The 12,049-nt window shown below is 48.3% G+C and overlaps 1 protein-coding gene across 3 annotated transcripts in view; it reads right to left on the reverse strand.

Moving 5' to 3' along the window:
• Positions 1-929: 929 nt before the first annotated feature.
• The window catches only part of DHX38 (DEAH-box helicase 38), a 21,909-nt gene continuing 10,789 nt past the window's right edge, over positions 930-12,049 (reverse strand). For all 3 annotated transcript variants that reach the window (XM_023741868.1, XM_023741867.1, XM_023741866.1), the window contains 17 exons: positions 11,915-12,027; positions 10,223-10,360; positions 9,650-9,836; positions 9,315-9,500; positions 8,784-8,924; positions 8,295-8,405; positions 8,086-8,202; positions 7,761-7,868; positions 7,235-7,347; positions 6,337-6,545; positions 6,080-6,234; positions 5,668-5,823; positions 5,439-5,573; positions 5,117-5,242; positions 4,541-4,636; positions 3,190-3,311; positions 930-2,525 (listed from right to left, as the gene is read on the reverse strand). In XM_023741868.1, the coding sequence (XP_023597636.1) occupies positions 2,441-2,525; positions 3,190-3,311; positions 4,541-4,636; positions 5,117-5,242; positions 5,439-5,573; positions 5,668-5,823; positions 6,080-6,234; positions 6,337-6,545; positions 7,235-7,347; positions 7,761-7,868; positions 8,086-8,202; positions 8,295-8,405; positions 8,784-8,924; positions 9,315-9,500; positions 9,650-9,836; positions 10,223-10,360; positions 11,915-12,027 (2,298 nt within the window). In that variant the 3' untranslated portion in view covers positions 930-2,440. The remainder of the gene's footprint in view (positions 2,526-3,189; positions 3,312-4,540; positions 4,637-5,116; positions 5,243-5,438; positions 5,574-5,667; positions 5,824-6,079; positions 6,235-6,336; positions 6,546-7,234; positions 7,348-7,760; positions 7,869-8,085; positions 8,203-8,294; positions 8,406-8,783; positions 8,925-9,314; positions 9,501-9,649; positions 9,837-10,222; positions 10,361-11,914; positions 12,028-12,049) is intronic.

A 12,049-nucleotide genomic window follows, 5' to 3' on the forward strand; every position in this document is an offset into this window, starting at 1 on the left:
TGAAATGGGACTTAGTCAAATGCTTCAACCACCCAGTGGGAAGACATTGCTCAGATTCTGGGAATTGGTGCCAGCAGAATCCTTTTCATGGAAGATCTTCCTCAAATCCAGAGTATAATTCTTCTCCCCCTGAGCTCAAGGAATCCAGAGCAAACATCAGACATCCCCAGCTCACCTTACTGAAGTTCCTTATTCCTCTCTCCCTGAGAAGAGGGCAGCTCCCTGAACCATCATTTTGCCACATGTGAACAAGCCTTCTGAGCTTTCTCTACGCAGCCCAAACTGAGGAGAAAGCTTCCTGCTGTGACAAAGGCCTGTCAAGCAAGCTCTGGGGTCCCCAGAATGAGCTCCCTCTCTCAACCTCAGACTCTCAACTGCCGACACTTCTAGTGTCTAGAATATCTTGTTCCCATCTACCAGGCACATAATAATAAATGCAAGTGAATTGAAAGCAAAACCCCCCAAACCCCACACAGGGTTATCTTCCACAGAACTGTCCAGTTCAACACTCCATTTCCTCACACCAGGAAGTCTGAAATCATCAAACCTGACTTGTAAGTCCACTTTGGGGGCCCCGGGTCTAGTGACAGGCCACAGGACTATGGTCACAGAAATGCTTTTGCCCTTCTAGAAAAAGAACTGGTTATCATCTGAGAAAAAGTCAGTGAGATTCAAAGAGTGTTAAAACTGGAAGGAAATCTAGAATGATCTGAATAGAAAGGGTTTGTATTTAAAAGGAAAACACCGGAAAACAGGTCCAGGCAAAATCTTAGGCAGAAACCTCAATATCAGCTAAGATTCCGGTAGAGCTGCAGGGCTGGGTGAGCCTCTTTACTCATCTTGTGGCTCCTGTGTGTCAAGCATGTCCCTCACCAGGTGTTCCTTGCTTTTAAATTAGAAGGTTAGACTGGACCATAACCTCTCTGGCCTCATTTTTTTTTTTTTTTTAATCTAACAAACTTGAAGATGAGTTTGTGACCAAGGTCACAGCTTGTTAGGAAGAAAGCCGTTAACTGGAACTTCAGTCTTTTTCCTATTCTGTTGCATCCCAAGCCTGAGTCTGTAAGCAGCTTACATACCCACCCATTTCCTCCCTGCCAAGCAGGCAAATAGCTTCTCCTCACCCTTCAACCTGGTGCCAAGATAAGGCTTCCCAGCCATGCAGCTGGAAGCCCTCTCTTCACACCACCAACTGCTGTCAAGTCAATTCCAATTCATAGCAACTCTATAGGACGGTAGAACTGCTCCATAGGGTTTCCAAGGCTATAAATCTTTACAGAAGCAGACTGCCACATCTCCTGCAGAGCAGCTAGTGGGTTCAAACTACTGACCTTTCCGTTAGCAGCTGAGCACTTAACCACTGCACCACCAGGGCTCCTCTCTTTTCACTCCAGAGCCCTGAAAAGTCTGTTTTCACCTGCATTTCCAATAAAGGAGGTCAGAGGGAAAAGGAATGGAAGCATAGCAGAGGTGATAGCTGGTGCTGACAAAGTTTGGCTTCCAAACTCCTCCACAAAATTGACTTATGTTTTCCCTTAGGTTGAGAATTATAATACATGAAAACTCAAATCCCAGAGGGACTGGAACCAACAGTCAGCACAGTGAGCCAGGCACCACAGAGCTCACTTTGAGCACCGGTGTGATATCAAGGTACCTCTGACCTCCAATCCTGTTGATGACTCGGCCCCAACCAGCATACCTGTCAAAAGCCCAACTGTAGGGAGTCATTAAATAAGAACCATGGCTGGCACAAAAGGGCCAAATATCCAAAAAACTACCTCAAAAGACATAAAAAGAGTGCTTAATATCATCGCCCACTGCTTGGTGTACCTGGCCAGTCTCAGGTCTCCTTCCCTGTCACCTGTGTCCCCCCCTCCCAAGCCCTCCTCTGGGAGGCACTGCCTAGAGAACTAAGGGCAGAACTAAGGCTCTAGGAAGATCCATCAAAGGAAAGTCAGGTTGGGGGTTCTGCCCTTCCTCTCCTTATCATATGATTTAGGGCAGCGAGGGAAAAAGAAACAGTCTGAAGTGCAATAACATTTTACAAACAATAAATTTATCTCCAAATCCTGAATTATGACCAAATTACAATTCCCTTTAGGTCTATTTTACTGCTTTACACGAGGATTAAAAAAGACATGGTCACACCAGTCACTTAGACACCAAGCATCCCAGAGGCTGCTTACTTGGAGGTGATGGGTCTGGGTGCCTCTCACTCTGGCAGCTTCTCAGCTGCTCTGCTGCGCCAGACAGCAGCCTTGGCCCCTTCCAAGTGCCTGCACTGAGGAACAACTCTTTCCTCAGCAGCAGAGCCCAAGGGCCACGAGCGGATGTATACAGATGAAAGTATACAGATGAGGGGGGCTTTGTCCAGAGGCTCAGGCCATCCAGCCAGAGGGCTCAGGACAATACCTGGCTCCCATCCTCTACCAGGGACAGCTCAGAGCCCAAAACGGGCTGGGGTGCGGCGAGGGGTCATGGGTTCCCCTTGCTCTTTCCGGCCTGGAGTATAGATCTTTGTAGACCTATTAGACAGAGGAAAAGAGGTTAGGAAACACTTGCTCCTCACTTCAACCCAGGACACAGGGTAGGATGAACAGGTTAAGCCTTGCTGATTCTAACTGGTGTGTGAAGAGGCTGTGGGGCTGAAGGATCTTATCCCCCAACACATTTCTACTCCACTTTCCTTCCCCATTTTTGATTGGAAGCAGGAGAATAAAATAAAGGAAGCCTACCTCATTCTGATCTCCATTAAGGAATGTGGCAAGATAGATTTTTTTTTACTCCTTTCTTATCCCCTAGGTCAGCTATGGACGTAGCCTGCCACCTGCCTCTGCAGGCCGCCACTCCAGTACCACACAGACATACAAACCCAAGGCTCTCTTCTCTCCCCTCCACTGTAGTTTCCAAGCTCCTAGCTGTCAGTAAAGCTGTAAGACCCACCCTGTACCCAAGCCACTCAGGCCCTGATCACACATGACAATGACAGGACTTGCAGATGTGTACCTGCCCTGTGTCTGTCACACCTCCACACAGGACCACCCACACACAATCAGCTTCTATCACCCATTTACTCCTCACACATTCAACTTCTCTTAAGTCATGACCCTGCATTCAGGCCTTGAAATGCATACTCCGCCAGGGTGAGCCCATTAGGATGGTCTGGTAACCTCCCAGGGGCGGGCTCACCTGACACTGCCCAGGGGGCTGCGCTTTTCCTGTTCCTGTCGCCGGGCTCGCAGCTGCTCCTCAGCCAGCGCCATCTCCTCCTCCATGGCAGAAGCTTCCTCTTTGGCCCGACGGCGGTTCTCCTAGAGAGGAAGAGGGCACTAGCTGAGCCCACTGGGGACCATCGGTGAGGGGGCCTTGTCTGCACCCATCTCCCTGCTGCAAACCCAGGCACTGTGTGGACCAGGCCAGGTCTCAGAAGCAGGAGCCACATGATCCTTTGCCTCAACACCAAGGCCACCTTTGCTTTTGAGGCCAAAGCCCACTTTCTTCATTGATTCAAGGTGGAAACTGGAAAAATTCAGACCTGACTCAGTCATGCCTCAACACTCCACTCAATTCAGTAAGTACTTACTTTTTTTTTTTTTTAATCGCGTTCACAACTATGCCAGAAACTACAGGAAATAGGAAAGACACTACCATCTGGCTGGAAAGGATAAGTGTAAGGAAGATGTGTGCAGGTCCAGTGTTGAGAGGACTATGCTGAGAAAGGGAGGGAAGCAAAAACCCAGCAACATTTTACAACCCCAAATGATAGATCTATGTAATAGTCATCAACGGACACTGAAACCTTGAGGGGTAGATAGAGAACTGATAATGGAGGTATCAGGCTGACGCCACCTGAACCACTGATCAATCTTAGCATCATTACAAGTGGGATCACCAGACCTTACATGCCTCCTGATGGGTTCTAAAGGAAGTACACACGGTACATCTATGCACCCTTCCCTAAATTAAGTGAACCTCATCTAATCAAGCCTTTAGGTTAATTACTAGCTTACAGAAAATACCCAGGATAGAAGAACACATTAAATACCACCATGAGGAAGCAACTGACCAAATACAAAATAGGAAACAGTCTACGGGACAAGTGACCTCGTTTCTCCAATAATTGATGTCATTTAAAAAGAGTGAAGAAGGAGACTATTATAAAATAAAAGACTTAAAACAATAATAACCAATTACAATGTTTGAATCCTAATTCAAGTAAACCAGTCCTAAAAAGCTGTCTTTGAGATAAATAGGGAAATCTGAGAAATGTGAATAAGGACTACAGACATAAATGATGTTAAAGAATGAACTTGTTAGGGGTGATAATGGCATGGAGGTTATATTTAAAGTTTAAAAAAAAAACAACAAAAAACAGCCCTTTTAGTTAGAAATACATTCTTATTTACAGGTAAAATGCATGATATATGAGATATACTTTACTACATTCCAGAAAAATAAATGGGGTGTGTGGACAGGCTGGCGGGGAGAGGAAATAAGTGAAATGAGACTGACAGAATGTTGATGACTGCAGGATCCTTACCTGCCGCGACTTTCCTGCCTGCTTCACGCTGTAGAACATGGGGCCCAGCTCCGCCAGCCACTCTCCGTCCACAGCAGTCACACACTGCATGTACTCCTGTAGGCAGAAAGGCAGCAGCAGCAGTGGTCATGGAAGAACCGATGCTTCAGGTTGTCCCTCCCCAGAGTGGTCCCACAATTATTAGCAGCTAAGTGGGAAGGAGCCCTAGCCCAGCCTGTGAGGCTGGAACAGGCAGAGAAATGCCCCTAAGACAGGACTTTTAATCCCTTTTCCCATCCGAATTCCTCCACACTTGAGAAAATGGCCCCTAGTATCCAAGAAAAAAGGCCCAGCCCCTCAGAATACCTTCCTAATGACAGCAAAAGGGGGAGCTCTTCCCAGGCAGCAGCTAAGTAACAATCCTGCTGGCACAGCTGAGGTCACTCTCTTTTAGAGTTAACTCTGTATAAAGCTTCCCCAATCCCCAGCTGAAAACCAACCTCAAACTCCCCTCAAAGCAAAACCTCAAGTCTCCCCAGCTAACAGCCTGGCCCAGCAGGGGCCTATATCACGCCAGCAGTCTTGCAAGAGACTCACCTTGGTAGTCATGACCAATTCGTGATACACAATATAGTCCGGGGTGTAGCCCATTCCAAAGAGGGAGCTAGTGGGATGCAAGTGGCAGGGCATCCCTGTCCGGATATTCACATACTCCCCAATTCCCTAAGGAAGAGACACAACAGGTGGCATGTCAGGGAAACTCTGCTACTTTGGGCAGCTTCCCCATCCCTTAAAACCACCCTGACACAGGCTTTGGGAGGAAGCCCAGATCTACAGAACTACATGCAAAAGGACCTCACCCTCGCGTAGACATCAGGCCAGGGGAGGGGCCACAGAGCCACCGACTCCCTGTGCTCACCTTGAGCTTGGCTGCCTGATGGAAATAGGCAGCACAGATACACTTCCTGACAATGTCCCAGTCGGTGCCACACGAAGCCAGGCTCATGCGCTGCTGCACCATGATGTCCTTGAGTTGAGCCCGCACCTCCCGGACCTATAACGGGAAACAGGGCCAGCAGGGTGAAGCCCTCTTTCCCCTCAGTCTCACCCCTTGTCCCACACCTGCTCCTCTGGGCCACAGCCCCCACCTTCCGCATGGCTTTGGCATGGATGAAATGATCATTACACCAAATAGTGGAGTAATTATTATTCTTCCACTGCAGGTAGACATTCAGGTAGGTCAAATGGTCACTCTCAGGGACAGCAAACTTCTCCCGGATTTGATCACTCTCCTCCTCCCGGCCCTAAGAAAGAAAAAGAACCTTTACTCTAAGCCCAGGGAACATCTAGGCCCACTGAACATATCCCAGAGGTTCTATCAAAACATAACTGCAAACATATTAACGTACTGCTCTTATGCTATAAGAGAAATAAACATAATTTATGATAAAATATTTATTCTAAAATGTGAAGGCTCAGGCACAACCATATCAGAAGATTAAAAAAAGGTTCTTGCAAATTTCCAAAACATGCCCTGAGATCCTGGACACCCTCTCCCACCTTGGGCCTGTAGAAGATGGCCGGGACTGAGAGCATGGAGACAATGAGCAGGATCTCCGAGCTGCAGCCCATGTCGCAGGACACAATAAGCATCTTGGATAGGGCTGGGTCCAGTGGGAACTCCACCATCAGTCGCCCAGTAGAGGTCAGACCACCTAGGAGAGAGGAGCATGTCCAGACGTTCAGCGGGAATGGGGTGGCAAAGAGAGTGAAAACCCAAACCCCAGAGCCCATTCCAGGTTCCAGGGCCACATCACCTGTGTTGTCCAGGGCCCCGAGGATCCACAGCTGGTACATGGAATTGAGCATGTTGTCCTCCGGGGGTGGGTCCATGAAGTGGAACTGCAGCAGATCCTGTACCCCAAGGGACTTAAGCAGCAGCACTACGTTGGCCAGGTTGGTCCTCTGGATTTCGGGCACTGTGGTGGTCAGTAGCTCGTTCTTATAGGCACTCTGGGTGTAGAGCCTGCCGAGGTGAAAGAAGACCCTGGTTCTGCTGCACTCACCACCGTGCTGCCCTGGTGAGCCTCTTATAAGGCCAGGCTGCCCACCCGGGACCCCTGCAGTGGAAGATCACGTGTGCACAGGTGGAATCTCAGAAAGAGAGGAGAATTTTTTATTCCTACCCTCGTCTCGCACTTTTAATCACAATGCTGAACCTATTCAAAACTCAGTCCTGCCAATTCAGCTCTTCAGCTGGAGCATCCTACATGCTTGTTTCATTTCTGGAACCAATGAACCTGGGGACTAGAATTATGACTGAGTTTTATTTCCTTCTTTATATTCAGTATTTTCAATTTCTATAATGAATGTTATTTTTAAAAATCAGAACAAAAAAGAAAATAATTGGAGAAGTAAAAAAGAACCAGTGATATAATTTGATGAAATTTATACTCTGAAAAGAGGAGAGGCCTGCTGTAATTACTGAACTTCCACTGCAGGAACTCAACATAGGTCTGCCTAGGACCCAAGGCCGCTCAGATCTCAGAGCGACCTGTAGGGTACCTGCATCAACCTCCCAAGCCTGGGGATCAGCTGTCGGGCCAGCACCCCCTGCTGGATCCCTGCCCACCCCTGCCTCACCAGCCCCACCCAGGCTGCACATCCAGCAATCCCAGCACTGCCCCAGAAGGCAGGCTAGCACAGGGCTCCTACCTGAAACACTGACCTGGGCCCGTCCTGCCAGCTCGCCCTGACCTCTGGTTGGCATTGGCCTGGCTGATGGGGTAGATCTGAAGAGCATCCATGCCAATCCGCGGGTTGAAGACCTAAGAAGGGTAGGCAGCAAAGAACTGTCTGAGGACAGAGTAGGGGAAAGAAAGGGAGGCAGCTCTGAGGCAAGGAGAGAAAAATCGTGATTGATACGCATGGCAGAGGAAGTGCCTCAGCAATGCAGGCCAGCATCCTTCTGGAACCAGGAGCCTCAAGAAACACCTAAACCCATAAATACCAGCTCTGTGATCTCTACTGTTATTTACATTATCTACCTCATCACATTATCATAAGGATTAGATGAAAAAAGCACATAGCAAAATCAGCACTCATACTTGTTAGTCCCCTACATAACACCACCACTTCCGTGTGCATCCCTCACTCCAGGGCTGAGAACCCAGGACCGAATTTCCCACCCGAGTTCGCTCTGGGTGAAGACTTAGGGCCCCGACTCTGTGTCTTCTCGTACCTTTAATTTGCAGTAACCAGAATCGATAACAAACATAATGCCATCTACAGTCAGAGATGTCTCGGCAATGTTGGTGGCAACAATACACTTGCGAACACCATCTGGAGCCTAGAGCAGAGGAGACGTGCAGGGAGGGAAAGTGCGTCAGATGAGAAAAGACTTCACGGGGGCAGAGGCCACCCCCACCCCGCCCCCTGCCAGAAGAGTACCATCCTTTCTGCTTCTCCCTGGGAGGTTAATTAAGAGCTCAAGTCTCTCTTGCCTTCCTTTGGGGGGTACGAGGGACAAAGGTGGGGAACCAGGACAGACGTTCTTATTGTCACACCTTCTGGAAGATTTTGGCCTGGAGGTCAGAAGGCAGCTGGGAATAGATGGGCAGCACGGCCAAAGCGGGTGCATTCTCCAGTTCCTCCAGATGTTCCACAATCTGGTCTGAGGTCACCTAACGGCACAGAGTGGAACTGTGAGAGACTGGAGCCCCAAACTCTTGGAGACAGGATACACTCGTTTATCAGTCATGACCAAGGCACCCACCTCAATGTCCTCTTGGCCAGGCATGAATATAAGGATGTCCCCAGGGGCCCCCGACAGGTGCACCTGCAAGGACTGCTTCACTGCAGCCTCCACGTAATCCTCCTGTGGGGTCTGAAACACAGCAGGGATGCCATCAAGGAGGCCACGTCTCAGGAGTGCAGGCCAGACATCCTTCCGGAACCCAGTGGCCCAGCCACTTGTCTGGGGCTGGAGCCTGCTAACTTTCAGGGTGACGCACCCATGGATGGGGTGGTCACAAGGCCCTGCAAGAAGTCCTGGTGCTTCCCTGAGCCCCATACTGCAGCTCCCAAGAAACAATGAAACAAAACCTCTCCCAGAGCGCAGTCCTTTGTTCCCGAGCCCTGGGACTGCAGGCCTCCCCAGCAGCCCCACCATACCCACAAAATCCTCCCCAACTCAGTACCCTGCTCAATGCCCTGCAACTAGCTTCTCATCAGAGAACCAGTTAAAAAACGGAGGCCTCAGTACCTTGCTGAAGAGGATGTCAACAGGAAAGGTGCGACCAGGGATGTGGAAGATGGGAACATTCCCAAAAAAGGCAGCAAATTTCTCTGCATCCATAGTGGCTGATGTGACGATGAGTTTCAGGTCTGAGCGTCGAGCTACCACCTAAAAGGAGAGGACAGTCAGAGGCGTCCCCAAAATCAGGACCCTGGGTTTTCTCCCTCCAGTCCATTAGCACTACTCCAAGCAAAACAGACGCCAAAGCTGATGAACCTGCATACTAGATTCACAGTAATCCGGAAGACTGTACAGATGGAAACAGAGCCAAAAGAAAACTTAACTGTCATTCAGCTGAGCTAGAACAGACTCAACTACAAAACTAGATCTGAACCCAGCAACCCACAGGCCTCAGGGCAAACTACGGTCTGTCAGAAACCCCCTCATTTTTTGTAGACTAGACCCAACCCACTTGGCTGCTCCTCAGCTGCCAACTACCAGCAGTGGTCTGGTCAGAGCCGCACAGACACAGAGGAACGAGGGCCCCTCAGCCCTCACCTCCCGGAGCAGGCCAAACAGCACATCAGTGTTGAGGGAGCGCTCGTGGGCCTCATCCATGATGATGGCGCTATAGTGATCCAGGTCGGCTTCCCGCAAAGACTCTCGGAGCAGGATCCCATCAGTCATGTATTTGATCAAGGTGTTTTCTGAGGTGCAATCTTCAAAGCGGATGGCATAACCCACCTGGGAGATCAGAGAGATTGCTTGAAACTAACCACCAGCTTGTCACTAGCACAGCACATACTAACATCTAAACAAATGACCCGCTTCAACATAAATAGATAGAAGCTGTCAGGCAATAAACTCCATGGCTCACCTTCATGTCCACTTACCTCCTCACCAAGGCTTCCACCCATCTCTTCACTGACTCTCTTGGCTACTGACATGGCAGCTACACGCCGGGGCTGCGTGCACCCGATCATCCCGTAGTCCGTGTAACCATCTTCATGCAAGTACTGGGTCAGCTGAGTGGTCTTCCCACTCCCTGTCTCTCCAACCACGATCACAATGCTATTATCTCTACAAGAAAGAGGCAAAGGGCTAATCAACCCAGTGGAAGGCCAAATCCAAGACTCCGAGATGACTCTGCTACCTGTTGTCCCCATGTCTAGCTGTCCAAAGATTATGCTTGCTGAGAGAAGGATTTCATAGGGAAAAGAGCCTCATACCGAGACAGAATTCAAAATGCCTAGAATACAGTGAGGTTTAAACAAGTGAATTACAAGTGGTATCATCTTGCTTACTTTATGTAGTGTTGTCCAGAATGCCCAGGTTAGAGAAAAAGTAATGATTTCCCTTCTCCATCAGACGCAATGCACAAAAGAAAAAGAGCTATTGACAAACATCAGAGACAATGTAGACATCTGATTCCACATCGGACTTCCTGGGCTCGGCGGTAGAATTACCTGATAATAGTGAGTAGTTCCTGCTGCACTGCAAAGATAGGCAGGTACTGCCTCTGCTCCAGAATCGACTTCTTTTTTGCAAATTCACTGCTGGCTTCACTCTTTTTCTTCATGTGATCCGCAAACTTCTGCTCTGTCCTGAGAACACACAGCAGCCTAAATCCCCTGCATGACTTCCTTCTATTTTTCTTCCTGACTGGGTTACCACCCTTCTTCCTACAGTCAGCATGAGTACTTCTATAAGAAGCAATAAATCTCTGACACCCTAGAGCAACCAGGTAGTCAGAGATGTTTCTCTTCTCCTCAGGCCAAAGGGACTGGAACTGCTGTCTGAGAATCCATCATCCACAACACACTCTACACCCCAGTGTCAAACAGAGCTAAATATGGATCAAAGGAGTTACAGATTATCAAGTGGGTAAACCCTCTGACCTAAAAAGACTTTGACCAGAGAGGAGCTGAAATCACCAGGTTATTAACTTGTACAGAATATGCCCCTAGGCTACTTCAGCACAACACTTACAGGGCTAAAATAGCCACAATGGTCTTCTCAGGAAGTTATGCTCACAGAACACTCCTATTTAGGTCAGACATCCTCCCTCCTCTTGGCAGTCTATAATGCTTCATTTTCAAAGAATTATGAGGACAGACCCACTTAATATTTTCCTACAACTCCTACTGAAAGCACTCAAGTATCTGACACATGTACACATCCCTAGACTGCACAGCAAAAAGATACCAGTTCGGTGCTCCGTGAGTCTATGCAATCTTCCTAACTACGCCTCCCCTAGGAGACTTTCTTCCATCATAGCTACACCAAGCTCAGTCAAGCCTCCTATTTCTAATTTCACTCAGTCCCCCGAGTCACCTCACAATGACGCCTAAGGGATTATATTAACCAGAGACTGACAAAGTTTGATCAGTATTACCAACTTCTCATTTGGAACATTTCTCACAGGGGTACAGAGAACTGTTAACTCATAACACAGTTCAACAGGCCCTCATAGTGCTCAAAGAATGAGACTCACAAGGGATATTTAGGTCCAACCACTTGCCCAATGCAGGAATCCCAACAAGCAGTTATCTAACATCTGCTAAATGCCCCTATGAACGGGGAAGTCACTACCTGATAAGACAACCCTTTCTATTTTTGAACCTGTTAAAAATAGTTCTTCTTATATTGAACTGAAATCGAAGACAGCAAAACCCAGCCTCCTTCACTGAACATGTGACAGGCAGTTGAGCAGAGTGGCTAAGAGCATGGGCTCTGACGCTAGACTGCCTGGGGTGATCCTAACTCTGCCACTTACTAGCTGGGTGAGTTCAAACAAGTTACTTAACCTCCCTGGATCTCAGCATCCTCATGTGAAAAACAGGAATAGCACTTATTTCTTACTTCATGGAACTGTTGTTAAAATTCAATGAGTGACTACTGAAAAGGCTTTAATGCTGCCTGGCATGGAGGAAGCACTCCTATGGTAGTGGCTATGGTGGTGGTAGGAATCATATCTAGGAAAAGCTGAAGACGATGGAAGAGAGACGCCAGAAGGGATGTAAGAATTTTTGCCTTAAACTCAGTGACATCATATCATCTTCTTATTTACAAGCCATGAGTTCTATGAGTTTCACCACCATTGCCCTTGACAGCCTCCAGTCTTCAGGGGAACACAATGCTGGCCTGAGATGGCCTACCTGTAATCCACTTTGCCATCTTCTGTAAAAGCTTTATCTGGCTCTTCCTCTTTTTTGACACCCATTATGTCTCCCAGTTTGGTCCCAGCCAATTCCCAGTGTTTGTGCTGAGCCTGAAAAAGACAAGAAAACCAA

Source organism: Trichechus manatus, unplaced genomic scaffold (assembly GCF_000243295.1).
Source record: "Trichechus manatus latirostris isolate Lorelei unplaced genomic scaffold, TriManLat1.0 scaffold00194, whole genome shotgun sequence".
Lineage (NCBI taxonomy): Eukaryota > Metazoa > Chordata > Mammalia > Sirenia > Trichechidae > Trichechus > Trichechus manatus.